The 16,594-nt window shown below is 36.9% G+C and overlaps 1 protein-coding gene across 17 annotated transcripts in view; it reads right to left on the bottom strand.

Annotated features, from left to right (window-relative positions):
• The window catches only part of PPFIA2 (PTPRF interacting protein alpha 2), a 460,439-nt gene that overhangs the window by 442,860 nt on the left and 985 nt on the right, over window positions 1-16,594 (bottom strand). For 4 of the 17 annotated variants that reach the window (XM_013998107.2, XM_021093037.1, XM_021093035.1 and 1 more), the window contains exons 1-2: window positions 15,814-16,515; window positions 11,394-11,644 (exon numbers count right to left, since the gene is read on the bottom strand). In XM_013998107.2, the coding sequence (XP_013853561.2) occupies window positions 11,394-11,642 (249 nt within the window). In that variant the 5' untranslated portion in view covers window positions 11,643-11,644; window positions 15,814-16,515. Of the gene's footprint in view, window positions 1-11,393; window positions 11,645-15,813; window positions 16,518-16,594 lie in introns of those variants that run through there. The other 13 variants (XM_021093033.1, XM_021093034.1, XM_021093038.1 and 10 more) reach the window with 10 other exon arrangements.

Genomic DNA, 16,594 nt, shown 5'->3' with positions numbered 1-16,594 from the left:
AAACCAGAATGTGACAGTAGCAATATTTTTGTAGTGAATAAAAATTTCCCAAAGTAATAAAAGGCATTGTTATAATGTCAAAATCCCATGAACACAAAACAGGAAAAATAAAAAGAAATACATTTGAAGCACATCACAGTAAAACTTCTCAAGAAAATTCTTCGAAGCAGCCAAAAAGGAAGAATGAAAAGGTAAAATTGACCCCCCATGAGACACCAATTAAATTGGTGACTACCTTTGCAATAGCCACAATGAAGTTCACAATGAAAGGATAGTTTAAGCGTGCCAAAAGAAAATACCACTAACCTAAAATTCCATATCGAGTGGAAACATCCCTTAGGAATAGAGGTGAAATAAACTCATTTTCAGAAAGTCCTAAGCTGAGAAATTACTTATCTTTAGATCTACACTAAAGGAAATATTGAAGGCTCTTCATCAGGTGGAATAGAAATGACCTCAAAAGAGAGACTGAGATCCAGAAAAGTAACACAAATGGTAATTGTACAAATAAATCCAAAGGAATATTGCTTGTATACAACTACAAAATATTATCTTCACATCATACATGTGGAAATATAAGGCAGGAAAAGTACATGTTAACGTTACACTTCAGTATGCAAAGGTGGACATTGCAATTTTGTAGATTAACTATAAGAGGGTAGCAAAAGAGTATAAAACTGCCAGACTAATAGAGGGGGAACTTACTAAAAACATATTCAATCAATGCAAAAAGAGATATGAAATATTAATAACAGGAATGCAAAACATACAGAGAAAATAAAAGTCCCTTAGTAAGATAGTAGATTAACTACAAATACACAAGAAGTTACAGTACATATAAAGAGACCAAATAATTAAGAGAAAGACTTACAGACTGCATAAAAATAAAATCTAGAAACTATTTGCTATTCATGAGTGGCACATATACAGACATAGACACACTGAAAGCAAAAGGATAGGAAAAGGTACACAGTGCAAACACTAACAAAAAGAAATCTTCTGTATCATACTCCCAAGATCAGAGACAGTAGAATTTATGAGAAAATGCCTGTCTAGGACACCTCGTGTTGACATAAGGTGGAACTGGCTATGAAGAGATAACAGTGATACAGCTGAATGAAACTAATAACAGACTCAAAACATATGCAAAAAAAAATAGAATTGTAAACAGAAATCAGAAATTTATAATCATAATGGACTCATTAAAACTTGTGATTATACTAACACAGAACTGTAGACTTGGAACTGTAAAATGAAGTTACATTGTTAGAAGTAAAGTTAAATTTACTTAACAATGTTACTTAAAGAACGTGAGTTGAGGGGTCAGAACATTTCTACTAAAAACATAGTAATGAAAAAGTTTCTTTTAACTCTAGCAATGTAAACTGCAGTGTAAAAATGGAGTATTTTGTAGAGACTGAATATATTTCATAGGACCACATTCTGATGACAGTATATCAGACGATAAAACATTTTAAATGACATTTTTAATAAGAATTATTAAATAATGTTTCCCATATACAAAATTAACATAGAAAATAACCTCGCTATTAACTCAGAATTCATTGATCATTAGATAAGATCATAATGAAAAGCTTTCAAATTAATAACCAGTATTTTTTTTAATGTAGTCAATTAAAAATCTGCTCTAAGTCACCAGAACATGTGTACTTTCTAAACTCTTACAGGAATAGATAAAATTTTGAGCCAAAATATTACATATCTTAAATAAAGCAGATTACCCTAAAAGTAGACATAAAAAGAATCTTAGGTAAATGTAATCTAGAGAAATTAGTTTACTGTAAAGCAATGTCATGTCAATTTCTACTATCCATTTTTGAACAATTTCCCCTACCATCACAATTAACAGGGACTTGCAAGCAAAGGCACACTTCAAAGCAGATGTTCTTTTTTGCCAAATACACGATGAATAACTTTCAATTCATGTACCTGCTTTTGAAAGCAACCTGAGATCTTTTGATGGGAGGAGGGATAAAGACCAAGAGAGAGATTTACTTTGTCTCCATAGCACCCCTTCCAAGTTCCAGTGTAAGAGACCTCACTTTATGAGAGGCAAAAAAAGATTTTAAAATTTGGCAAGGGGAGAAATGTGTCCTAATTCAAGGACCAAGAAAGAAATAGCTATCATTCAGAACCTCACTCAATAACTTCTGTCATGTTTGGGGGAAATTAGTAGACTTTTGTGTAAAAAAATCATTAGAACCACAAATAAAACTTGGATTACAATGCAAAGAATAATTTAAAATTCAAGTCCTATGTACCTTTGGCCTGCTAATCTTCATTAAGATTAAATCACGTAATCTTTATGACTGTTAAATCCTCAGACAAGGAAATACTAAAAGCTTGCTAAGGGCCATGCAGCATAAGCTAATACAGAGCTACTATTTTTGTAAAGTAATTAAATTGCAGAGATCAATACGAAGATGCATGATATAATTAGCAAAGGTGTGATAGTAATGTTTTAAAAGAATTCCACATCTGTAGTTCTAAACTTATCTCTTCTCTCAAACTAGAATGTTTTTATGGTTGCTACTTAGCTGTGAGCCATAAGGTTCTAAAAGGAAATATCCAGGAAAAGTAAATAGTGAATTTCTTTGTTTCTTTTCTTTACTGCATCTATTGACTCTAGATGACCTCTTCAGAAATTAACAAAAACAAATGAATCTTGTTCATGCTAATATTAATTATACCAAAGTAGACTATAAATTTAGTAGAAAATTGAGGTTAGAAATTGATCTTGAGAATATTGGGCTTTTTAAAATTAAAAAAAAAATTTTTTAGGGTCACACCTGTGCCATATGGAAATTCCCAGGCTAGGGGTCCAATTGGAGCAGCAGCTGCTGGCCTAAACCACAGCCACAGCCCCATGGGATCTGAGCCGCATCTGCAACCTACACCATAGCTCATGGCAACACTGCGATCCTTAACCCACTAAGTGGCACCAGGGATTGAACCCACATCATCATGGATACTATTTGGGTTTGTAACCCACTGAGCCACAATGGGAACTCTGGGACTATTTCTTTCTTCATATCCTTTTTGAGAGAATGAGAGAGAGCAAAAAGAAACAAAGAAACAAACAAAGTGCTTCAAAAATAAAAATTAGCCAAAAGCTTCTACTTTGCTTTTGATTTCCCATAAAATGAAAGTCAGATATGGACAGCAAATAGTGATAGTAACAGTATAACATCACGAAAGTGTTTATACCATTTCTTTTATGAAAGCTGGCTTAATTTCGGAAATGAACTCTTTAGTAAAAGAACATGAAAAATGTGAAAATAAATGGAATCTGAAGTCAAAAGACCTTGGATTAATATCCCTTATTCATATTTTCAAAGCAAGTCATTTACATTCTGATCTTCAGTGCTCTCATTTTTAAAATATTCAAAATGCCACCACTCCTGGATATTAAACCCTTCATTCTGGAAGGGGCTTTAAGGTATACCAGCCACATGTACATACTATGATTTTAATATTATTAAAAACTTTAGCCATAACGCTTTACAAATTGTATTAGTCCTCTTATCAAGGTATTTGTTGTCAGAGTTCCCACTGTGATACAGCAGGTTAAGGATCTGGCATTGTCTCTGCAGCTGTTCAGGTCACCGCTGAGGCATGGGTTCAATCCCTGGCCCAGCACAGTGGGATTAAAAATCTGGCATTGCCACAGCCTGTTGCAGCAGCAGCTCAGTTTCAATCCCTGGCCCAGGAACTTCCACATACTGCGGGTGCAGAAAAAAACAAAAAAGTATTTGCTGTCTAATATGTTTATGACTATATATGACCTGCCAAATAAGCACAGTATATAGAGAATGTGTTCAGAATACAAAGAAATAATTTTGGGGGAGTTCCCATCATGAATCTGACTAGGAACTATGAGGTTGAGGGTTCGATCCCCTGGCCTTGCTCAGTGGGTTAAGGATCTGGCATTGCCCTGAGCTGTGGTGAAGGTCACAGACACGGCTCAGATTCCACGTGGCTCTGGCTGTGGTGTAGGCCGGCAGCTGTAGCTCCGACTTGACCCCTAGCCTGGGAGCCTCAATATGCTGCGGGAGCAGATCTAGAAAAGGCAAAAAGACAAAAAAAAAAAAAAAAGAAAGAAAGCAAAGGAATAATTTTTGACTTTATTTTATTATTTAGTATTTTTGAAGAACTCAATGCCAGATACTGTTGTAGGCAGAAAACACAGCTGTGAACCATTAAAAAAGAATTGCCTGGCTTCATAGAATGGAATCTAGCAGAGAGAGAAGGAGATAATAAACAAGACAAAGAAATAAAATATGCAGGGTATTGGATGGTTGGTTATAAGGGCTCTGGAGTAAAAGCGGAAAAGAAAGACTGGGAGTATTAAGGAGGCCTATTATCATTTTAAATAAGGTGCTCAGGCAGGGCCTTCCTGGGAAGGTGATATCTGAGTATGCTCGAAATGAGAGCACAAGCCACGTGGTGTTATGGGGGACAGCGTTCCCAGACCTCGGGAATAGCTAAGGCAACGTCCCCAAGGCAGCTGAATGTCTGCCATGTTGAACAGGAGGACATCAGGGTGGTAGGAATAGAGTGAGTGAGCTGGAAAATAGCAGGAAATCAAGATATCAGGAGGTATCAGAGAGAGAGTGGAGGGGGCAGACGTTAGGCCTCTGAATCAGTTTAAAGATCTGGGCTTTTCCTTTGAGGTGGAGAAGCCATCTCAGAGATTTGAGCTAATGTGAAACAAAATCTGGCTTACCGTTTCTTTCATAATCAGCATCTCGCTTGCTGTTTTTTTGTAATAGACTAATAAGGTACAAGAACGCAAGCCAGGAAGCCAGTTAGGAAAATCCTGATCTCGTTGGAAAAGATGGTAATTCTTATTCTTAAGATGCACTTGCAGAGGTGATTATAGATCAACTTTGAAGATAGTACTGAGAGGTTTAACTGCTAAATTGCACACAGAATGTGAAAGAAATAAGACACCGAGGTTTTCCTCCTAAGCCAGCATAAGATTGACACTGCTATTAATTGAGATGCAGGAAGGTAAATGAAGACCTTGAGCTCAGTTTTGACATGTTAAATTTCTGCATTTGACAATATGATTCTGAAGGTCAGATGAAAGGTCTAGATTAGAAATGCAAATTCCAGTGTCATCAACATTTAGATGGTCCTTAAAGCCAGCTCATGGAGATCATTAGTGGCGGAGTCAGTAGTGATAGAAAGAGGAAAGACACAGGTATGGAGCCCTGGAGTAATCAAGTATTAGTAAGTCAGGAGGTAGGAGGCAAACCTGGCAAGTGAGCTGTTCTAGAGACAAGTGAAAAAGGTACAGGAAAGGAAAGATGCCTGTATCTAACAATGAACAGGAATGGAGACTGAGAATGGACCATGGCTTTTAGCAACACGGAGGCTTTTGATCATGTTCGCAAGAGCAGCTTAAATGAAGCTGATGCGGTGCATGCCTGAGTAGTTGTGGCTTCAAGAGAAATGAGAGGAGAGACTTTAGAACAAGTGTAGGAAAAACATTTTTAAACTTTGGCTGCAAACAGAGAGAGAAATGGGATGGTAGCTTGGTAGGGCAAGGTTGTTAGTGCCTTTTTCATTGGGAGAAATATAAGAGCGTTTAATGCTGCTGGTTATGATACATTAGAGACGGAAACATTGCTGATCTGGGAAAAGAGGGAAAGCGTTTTGTCTTCGAAGAGCTGAGACCTAGAATACAAGAGGGACTGGCCTATTCCAGCAAAATGGATAGTTCATCGCAGTAGAGGATAAAAGGCAAAGAAATAATTAGAAATACTAGTTCCAAACAACTTACACATAAGTATAATATTCAGTGGATTATAGGCATTATATTCTTATTCCCAGAAACCATAACGTTCATAAATATTAGCTATGAATATCATTCATTTCATATTTATTATTTTTAAAATGTGGCTAGATGAATCACTCACAGGAAAAAAATGGGAGAAAAAAGTCAAAAATATGTAGAAATGAAGACAGCGTGGTCATAAAATTTAAGGAGTAAAATGTCTTGTTTTTGTTTTGGAAGGTTTCTTTGAGACTGGAGTTAATCAGTGTCAAATTTTACAGTCAGTTTTAGTAAAACAGACCTACTGCATTCATCAGTTGGTTACTTGTGATGTAACTTTTAACAAGGTGTTAAAGGAAGAGCCCAATTGCAGTTGCTCAAAAACTGAATAGAAGATGAAGAAATTGAGACAGTGCAAACAGACAAGTTGGGAAATAAGGGAAAAGAAATGATAAAAAATTGGTAGGTAAGTGGAAACGCAATGTTAAGCGACTCTTTTGTTGGTACAGTACATGCTATCATTGCCGTCACTTTTAAGGAATAAATTTGAATATGTTACCAAAAAGCCGGTTGAGAGGGAGAAAGAGAGAGTAACTGAAGATACAAGAGACAGAAAAACAAATAGTCAAAGGAGGAAGACGAACAGGATGGGGGAGGGATCAAGGATCTGGAGGGAAGTATTAGTCTTAGATAAGAAATGCAATGCTTAGGATTGGAGAATAGGGGTAAATAAAGATAAGTACATATTAAATAAGTATATGGGGATGTCTGGGGAGAGAATGAGTATTGGAGGGACTGGTTATGGAGAATTAAGGAGATGGGAATTTCAAGATAAAATAACTAATATCATATCTTGACGCAGAGATGCCCAAGAGCGTGAAGAATGAAAGAGAATCACTAGATTTTCAAAACATGTATCCACAGGAGAACAGTGATGATAGAAGCCCAACTTTAAGGTTAAAAAAGAAAAGACATATAAAGACGAACAGAGGGATGTAAATAAGAGGCAGTAAAGGCTATAGGTGAATACCATTTCATTAGACTGGGGGAAAATAATGGGAAGAAAGAAAAACACATTAAGAAAAGAATAGCTATAATAAGAGATAGCAAAAGAGGCAGCATCTTTTGCTTTGACAAGAGCAAGGGATAAAACCCTGGTTGTGTGTGTGGTGTAGTGGCACTAGGTTTCACTGAAAAGGAAGAAGCTCAATCCAGATGTTACCTTCTCAGCACAACGGGAAGGATGTTATTCTAATAATCAAAGGACATGTGAGACTGGCCATTGAGGAAGTGGAGAATTTGGGAAAACCTTTTAAGAGAGTGTAGTTAAAATTTTTTTTTCTAAAGATCAATCAAAGGAATTCCAAAATTTGATGAAGATTGTAGAGAGTAAGGATTTTTAGTGCTTTCAATTTGTGTTAGTTTTCATTATTGCCCAGTAAAATTGTGCAGTTAAGGTTGGCTAAGGATGATGATGATAATATCCATAGTAATGATAACATCATCAATAGTTGCATTAAACATTTACTGAGCATGTACTATCCGTGAGGCACTGAATTGATCATTTGACATGTTCTAGCTCATTTATTTCTCAAAATGATCCTGTGAGGCAGGTTCTATCATTATTTGAACTAACTACTTTGACCAAGGTTATTAAGCCAGTAGCAAGCCAAAAAGACACCAAGGTAGAATGCCTCTAGAATAAAAGTGACTTATGTTACTCTCTGTTCATGAAAAAGATGAGCTGACGTTTTACAAAGTTCCGGATTTCTGAAGCACATACACCTTCCTTCTTTCAGTCACTCCTAGGGTAGTTATCATGCCCTCCTTCCAATTAAGGAAATAGAGTTTCGGAGAAGTCAATTTACTTCCCAGGAATTACTCAACATAATGCATGTTTTTGTCAGGCAACTGCAAGCAGGGCACTATTATTCAAGCACACAATGTGATACGTTTATAAAAATGGAAATGTTAGGACATAGAGCAAAAAAGAAATTGAGAGCCAGGTGCCAAAGGACAGAAAATAATAGAGATATGTGAAAATCATTTGAGATTACAACAGTATGGCACAAAGCGACTGAATTGAGAGACGAGGAAGGAAGCAACAGCCATGAGGACTCTGGGTCTCTGGGTAAGGAGTTAGGGAGCTTTGGGCGGGAGTAGGAAGCAGAGGAAGCCTGAGTTTAGGACGCTGAGGCTCTGTGGAACAGGAACATGGACTCAGACTTTAGAAACGTAGAACACTTGAGTGTGCAGCTTAGACACATCCAGCCTAGAGATATGAGATGATGTGCAATTATCGGTACTCATTACTAACAGTGACACTTGACCATGTAATAGAAAAGTAGACAATACGGCTACAAAATACTTTTCACAGTTAAAACTTAAAATCCCTGCCATATTTGTTCATAAACATGATAGCTGAGAAAGTCACTGAAGCAAAGCACTAAATCATCAACAACTAAAAAAATCTTACATGGGCAACTAATCACCTGGTATGTCAGAAAGTCTGACTGGGTTTTGAATCCTATCCCATGTTTGCTAAAACAAATTTCATTCTTGTGTTATTGTAGCAGTTTCAATTTTACATGTGTTATTTCTGCCTCAAAACTCACATTTATGGTAGTCATTCTCTCCTTCCAGGTAAATGTCAAACATAATTCCACCAAATAGTGTAGGTACATTGCTCACAAAACATTCTAAATGATTCAAAGATGCCAATTAAAGAAGAATATTCATTCCTATATTACTTGCATAAAATTTATAGACCTGAAGTTATAGATTAGGTTATTATATTCTTGCTTTTATTTTATTTATTTATTTACTTTTTCATTTTAGGGCTGCACGGGTGGCATACGAAGTCCCCAGGCTAGGGGTTGAAGCAGAGCTGCAGCTGCCAGCCTACACCACAGAAACAGCATATTCACAGATACGCCATAGAACCTACCCCTCAGCTCACTGCAATGCCAAATCCTTAACCCACTGAGCTGGCCAGGGATTGAACCTGCATCTTCATGTATACTAGTCAGGTTCATTACTGCTGAACCATCACTATCTTTACGGACATGTCAATTGCCAGGGTCATTAAATATTTCCAATAGTGAAATACAAATATATATTGAAAAATGTGTCAAAGTGTTTATAAAAGAGATTGGAACTACATCCATCTAAATGTAGAGGCTCATAGTGTCTAATCTCTAATTCCAAAACTCAAACACTTTGAAAACTGACACTTGAATTTGTAAGTTTGTTACAAATTTGATTGGCACAAAAATCAGATCTGTACTCAGACCTGAACTGACATAAGACTGTTTACAGTCTTTATAAGTTTCTATGTAGTAGGAATATTCACAGAATTATTCTCAGATATATGAAAGTATATAATTCCAGGGTGCTGCCCAGAGTCTGGCGAGAAGAGTGTTCCATAGTATACATTGTGTACATACAGAAAATTGGGGGTAACTCTGAACTTTAAAACACAAGAGGTTGGATAAGAGATTGTGCACCAGTGCAATTAAAATTCAAAATTTTAAAATTTTGATGGTATTATAATCTAGATTTTCAAAATTCCTTAATGTTAGATTTAAAATATTTTTCTTCCTGTACTTGTAAGAAGAGAGTTATCTACACATTATAGTTATATATGAAAACATTTCCAGTTTTCTCATTTTTCTACCAAATATCTTGTTCTAGTGTATTATTTTGACAATGTCCTTATAGAATAGTCATCCATTTTTTTTTACAGGTACAGAAAAAATTAAAATCATTCTTAGAACCACTTTGATAGTGTTAGAATCCCAAATTGATAGCATCAGCCTTGAGTAAAATATAAGAAAATAACTATAGGAAGTATACATGTATAGTCCTACACTTAAGACCAAAGAGTCAACTTCCAAGAAGAGTGTGGAGAAATTTGGGAAAACACAGCATTTATGAAAATCAGTTATAAACTTCAGTTGACTGCGCTTCTAATGCATAATAAAAGTATGTTGAACTTGCCGCCAAATGTAATACAATCCTCGGTTTCTTAATGTAACACTCTGTCCGGAAAGAGAAATGCCTGCCCCATTCTCTGCTCATCACAGAAGATAATCAATAGAGTGATTGGTTCTAAGAATGCACTGTAAAAACAGCATGAACCAACTCAAGTCATCCTAGAAGACGGTAAGCATGACGTTAATCATTCTAGAAATCACCTAATAAAGAACAATTGCAGAGAACGCGATGTCTAGCTTGATATGATAGTTATCTTTTGAAATGAATCCACACATTTTGGGTGATTAAACGAATCAGGGCACCGAGTTAGGGTCATTGGAAATATTACTGCATCTTGACACAAAACAGACTGAAAGTGAAAAGAACAGCGACAAGAGTTACCCACATACGGTCTGGAACTACCTAATGGGAATGTGACAAGGCATTCCAGGTAATCCTTCCCATTCTGAGAGTCATAAAGATCTCCACATTATACTACAAGTTAAGCGTACGGCTGGGTTTAGAAGTCTATCAATTTGATGATATAATTTTTGATATTTATGAAAAGATACATCCTACAAGACATAACTTCAGGAGGAGGAGTCAAATCTTCAACATTTGCTGTATTGAATTTTAAGTAGAGGGCCAATCAAATTTGCATTTAAAAGAAAAATACAGTTTACTGGGGGGGTGATTATTAAAAATCTCATTCACAGTCCATGCTTTTTTATATGGCTAAAATAAAGACAATAATATATTCTTAAATAAGATAATTCACTCTCATTATTAAGCTTGTATATAAATTAGCTAAAGACCCTTAAGTGTTTTTTCTTCTGTAAGATGTTTTAAAAAACGATTAAAAATAACAGTTATTTTTATAGTAACATTACTATATAAATAATATATACATAATGCATATAACGTTATTACACGGTACATATAAAAATAAAAAAATTAAATACTATATAAAATTTAAAATTTTTAAGTTTGGGTATATACAATTTATCTAACATTTGTGAGAATAAAGCTGAACTTTTGCCTTTTTTCTGACTTCCAAAATATTTTTTTAAAGAAACTGGTAGAAACTTTTTTTTTTTCCGGAGAGAGGGTGATACATCTATAAGTTTGAGAGTTTGAGAATTTGAGCAAGTGTTAAGCATTTTTAAAGAAAGACAAAAACTATTGGACAGCGAACTTCCAAAGTACTGTCATTTCCAATGACCACAAAACTGCAAATGTAAAATACATATCTTCACATGTCATAATAGTGTTTAAAAAGTAAGAAAGAGAACACTATCTAGTCCCAGATTCTGCTGATTCAAACCTGATCAACAGGTGATTTTCTACCTCCGCCAAAAAGCAGATAAAATTTTCAAGAGAAAGACAAGATAGGAAGTCCTGCTTCACATCCCCCACCAGCAGAGTAGCACAATTTTGTCGGAGGGCAGTTTTCAAGTGAACTAATTAACTCTTCTTGAAGTTTTCTTACCAAAATATGTATATAATATATGCTCAGAGCAAAAAGCCATGATTAGAAGGACAATAAAGCAAAGCTTATTTAAGTCATCCCATTTTCAGTTGCAAAAAGGAGGACAGAAGCTCCCAGGAGGCATACCTGTGGCAAGGCGGAATTGAGCTGTCTCTGGAGTGAATCTCTGTCGTAGATGACATCCTGCAGCCTCTGCTGGGCGAGTGAGAGGCTTTCTTGCGTCTCCCGAAGGGTGTCTAGAAGACGATCCCGTTCATCGAGCATATTCACCATCAGCTGCTCAAAGTGGGAGTCCGAGTCCGAGCCGCTGCTCTGGGACCCCCTCTGGCTCATGGGGGTGTCCTCGTTAATCGTTGGCATCACTTCACACATCATTGCTTAAAGAAAGTCAAGGGGAGGGAAGTCTCCGTCAAGAAATGCTTTCCAGTAATGACCCTCAGTTCACCAGACCCTTGCACTTCATCAGCCCAGTTATCTTTTTCTCCACTACCCACTGTCCCAACTCCGAATACACTCAAAATTTTGACCTCTATAAAATATGATTCGCTGACTTCCTTCAACTAACATGCTTTCTTTTTTCATTACAGTCTAGACTTCTACTGACCTACAAAATAGAGCTTGAATCCACCTACTTTTCAAAAGCTTTTTTTCATGATCTACCTAATTCAATTGATACAGTAACATGTTCCACACTTATTAATTGATCCCCTTTCTTTCCCTGCAAGTTTGCAAATCTCTTATAGCTAATACTGCCATCTTAACCATATTCATTGTTATTTGGTTAGCAGTAAGCACAATGTCTGGCATTTAACAGGTAGGAAGTGAGTGATGCTGTATTACTTAAATAACTGAATGAATTAATGTTCATTCTTTCATTTAGAAAATCCATAAATAATAGAGTATCATTATATATAGTAATCATCTCTTTTCTATTTTATCAACACATTTTTTCATACTAATTTAAAGCCTCTTGACTTTACAACTTTCAATCCTCGTATATAGTCTCTTCCTGAATTCCTGCAGTAGTCCACATGGAGTAGATAAATGATCTGACTGAATTAGACATATGCTTTATGAAATAGACTGAGATGCATAAATTTATTTAGGTTATTATACTACTAATTACACTTAATATTCCTTTGTTTCCTGTGAGCTGCTTTGTCTGGTTTCCATCCAAACAATACAGACTAACACTCTTTCAAATATTCCACAAAACAGATGCCATAAATTACATTAGCTAATGTAGAAACTTCACATGCTAGCTGCTAATCAGAATCAGCCAGTCATAAAATAAATGAACTGTTCAGAATATTTTTAATGGTTTATTATTTAAAATAGACAACAGACATTAAGATATAACATTGACCTATTGTGTGGCATTTTAAAAATCAGAAATTATCTCATTTTCTCTTTTTTATCTTATGATTAAAAAAAAATCAAATCCATCTCAGTTTCAGTTGTACTAAGGCCAGGAGCTATTAATTAGAGGGCTTGGTTTGTCAGAAGTCTGATGTGGAGAAAGGCTGGTTTGGCTGTTCATCCTGGAGCATTCTATGGTTTTATAAGGCAAGGTCAATTCATTTTTCTGCCTACATGTTCCTGTCCTTGGGAAAACTATTTCTGGTGATATTTTCAAATAAAATGTCAAGACTTAACAGTTCAATAGTTAATTACTTTTTATGTTATTCTTCATATAAATCGGGGTATTGAAGAAATTCAATTATCTGTGAATGATTTGGCAGGACCCACTGAAAACTAGGAGAAACTTTTAAAAAGATAAAGGAAAGTTATTTTGTTACTGATGGGCTCTACAAAAAAATTAAGACGAGGTAAATTTTAGGACAATTCAAGATGATGCTTTGAGTTATTGCTCATCATTCACAACACTGGGCTACCCAAAGGCAAGACTTGTTCAATGTCTTATTCACCCTAAAATAAATAGCATACCATGTTTACAGGCTGTATTTACACATACCACACACACACACACACACACACACACACACACACTCACTCACTCTTGTATTTGCTAATTTTAACCACTTCATGTACAAAAATATACTTTTGTATTTTTCTCAGATAAAATTATTTAATTTATTCAAACGCAGATAGAAAAAAAAAGGAGACTCTTCTAACTGGTACAAATTTTCTTTACATTAATTAAAAAGAAATTGGAAAACAACAACAAAAAAGTTCCAACACATTTGAATATTTAAAGCAATTAGTTCACATGCCATGCATGAAATCCACACACTGAACAGCTATGTCATTCTGAGAAATCATTATTAGGAGCCAGTGTGTTTCATTTTGACATTTAAGGTTAAAACAAAATACTGGGAGAGGAAATGGTAGCATAGTAACAATCTGAGCCAAAATACTTGCAAGGTTTGAATTTGAGGTTAAACATTTTAAAACTGTATTTGAAATCATATCCTTCCTGAAAAGAAAGCTATTAGCCCATTTCTGCTCTGAATTACTTATAATAACTATAAATGCCAAGGAAAAACATAGCTTCAGTGATTACCTCAGCTACAGTTTTCTTCTAAATATACTACCCTTATTCTAAAAAATGTTTATTGCCACCGTGGGACGTTAGACATTCACAGACTTTAGGCTCTTAGGTCAGTATAAGAGCTAGTCTTTGACTGAGCTGAAAGATGCTGTGATGAGAAGCAGCTATGGGATTTGCAAAGTCTATTAAATCTACACTCAAAAGAACTTGATTCAGTTCTACTCCTGAGGCATGTGAACCAGAACAAGTCACTTCATGCCTCCAAACTTCAGTGTTCTCTTCTGTAAAGTAGGAACAATAATGCAAGCATTTTTTTTTTTCTTCAAACAGGCTAACTGTAAGGCTCTATCTAATAGGATACCTGGCTGAGAATATGTAGTAAAATTATAAAGGGCTATTACAAATTCATTATTTACCTTTATTAGGAAAAACCAACATTCAGATTTGCTGAAAGAATATTTTACTTTTGTAATTCATTCTGCTTCCATGCCTAAAGGCTTAATCCAGTGGGTGCTCTAAACTTTTGAAATCCAATTGAAAAGAAGAAATCAAACTATGCAAAAGTTACTTAGGAAATAAGATGAATACATGCTTCTTTTCCTCATAGTCAACTCAAATGAGTAACTCTAAAGTCTTCTCACCGTAATTAGAATGGGAAAATTTGTCCACAAAAAATAAGGCCACTTTCATGAGCTAGCTTAGTTTCTTGCAATAGAACTGAGATTCTAATACAAATTACAAAATAGTTGTATATTCCTTAAAATATGTATAACTTATTTCAAATGTACATTTTGGGTATTAAAATCAACTAAGTATCTGTATGCAGTGTGAGAGTTAACCACCCTCTTAGAGAATGGATGACATACCTCTAAAGGAACTTACACAGTACAGAAGGCTATGGTCCTTCAACCTCTAGTCTACTTCATCCTCATATACCACTTTTAACTTTTAGAATCACTTTTGATATTAAAAACTGCATTGCATCAAATAATTCCTGAAAAATCAGAAAGGACATGCTAACAGTTTGCTTTGATAATTTGCCTTCTGTCATCCCTTCCCCAAAGTCAATTGACATACGAATTATGTTACACTCCTCTAGATTTTGATGCCCTGTTCATTAAATTACTGAAGGTTTTAAGGTCTAGTTAGAGACCTTGTTTATTTTATTGGGAAAAGAAAAAAAAAATAAATAAACCCAGTTGGAAGAATAAGGGAGAACCAACTCCCTTATTCTTAGCACATAACCTTGACTGTCTTCTAAATCTCTCAGATTTCAAAATAAAAGTTTTGAATGCCCACTTGGAGTCATTACCCTAAGGCTGTCAAGATCCAGTGTGTTTCTTAGCAATACGTGCTGTTCAAACAGAACCTGCCCAGATATGACAGTGCTATATAAGGCTTTTTTTTTTTTTTTTTTTTTGTCAATGAATCACTTTATTCAAACAGATCAGTAGAATTTAGATCCTGCTAAAGAAAAGATGTATTCTCTGTAGTTAGTTTCTTCTACAAAGATTTAGTCTTAAGAACTGACCTATTTCCACCTCAGTTAACCCACAAGGAGTAATTTGGTGAGAGAAATCCTAGCCATTGTCTGATTACATTACATGAATATTCCTCCTCCTATTTAACTCTTCGAAGGCCCTGGTCTTCGGGACATATTATCATCATCTCTAAGGGAAGCATTTTGCACTTTCTTCACCCCAGTGCATTTATGGCGGAAGAGCCACCTCACCCCACAGGGCTGGACAGTTCTCTCTCAGCCACACCCCCACCACCACCGTCAAGAAGTTGACTTCATAATTTCCACACCAAAATAATTCATCCTGCCCAACAGGAGAAAGCCAAGGAGAGAGAAGGTAGAGACAGAGGAGAGGGGAGCGGATGGGGGTAGAAAGCAAAAGGCATGGAACCGTAATTGACAGGGAGGGAATTTGCATCTCATCTTCCCTGGGGGCGGGGTGGGGCCGGGGCGGGGGAGGGGGGTTAAAAATAAAGCCCATCGGAAACCGTGTAACTCAAACGCTGTTTCTGTACCTAATGTCTGTAATTGCGGGGTCTGCTTCTTCAATGGATCAATGACAACCGCAGTCTCCGGCTTGACGGGAGGGGAGGCTCACCCCCAGCGCTCCTGGACCATCTCCCTAGCAACGGGAGGAGAAAGGCAGCTTAGACACCCGCGTGCCCCGGCGTCCTCCCGGAACGTGCCCCTGCTGGGTGGCGTGGCAGCAACTCGGCATCTTCCCGCGGCTCCATCAGCAGCCAAAAGGAGAAGCGTCCATCGGAAAAATGGCATATTACAAATTTTGCTTTGGGAAGCAGAGCTCGGTTCAGACCATTGTCAAAAGGAGGAGGGGGGAGGCGGCTCTTAAAGCAGCAGCGCCCGATTGCCGGAGCAGCAACGGCACCCGCGTGCAGCTGGAGACCCGATGCTGGGAGCCGGGAAGTGGGAACTGGGTTTGACTCGTAGAAACTTAACCAATCGGCGCTGCTCTCCCTCTGCGTCCAGGCCACCCGGAGCGGGGCCCCTCAAATGTAAGCTTTGGGAAAATATATGCGAAGTATCTGGAAGGGAATTTCTCCACCCAGACCGCCACCCGGAGCCCCTCTGGAGTTGACGGCTACCGCCGGGAGTTGGAGAGCTAAAGGGAAGCGGTCCCCGGGGATGCCAGACACAGGACAGGTCCCCTTCTGGCTCCCTGACTACTTCCAGGATAGGGGGTCTCCTTTTACTTAAAAGAGGTGCTTCATCTCCAAAAAGGCAAGCAGTCAGCCCTCCACACCCGGTTTCCCCTCTTAGCCTCTCTGTAAGCCCCTT

Source organism: Sus scrofa, chromosome 5, assembly GCF_000003025.6.
Source record: "Sus scrofa isolate TJ Tabasco breed Duroc chromosome 5, Sscrofa11.1, whole genome shotgun sequence".
NCBI classification, from domain to species: domain Eukaryota; kingdom Metazoa; phylum Chordata; class Mammalia; order Artiodactyla; family Suidae; genus Sus; species Sus scrofa.
This window is presented reverse-complemented; position numbering and strand designations above follow the sequence as displayed.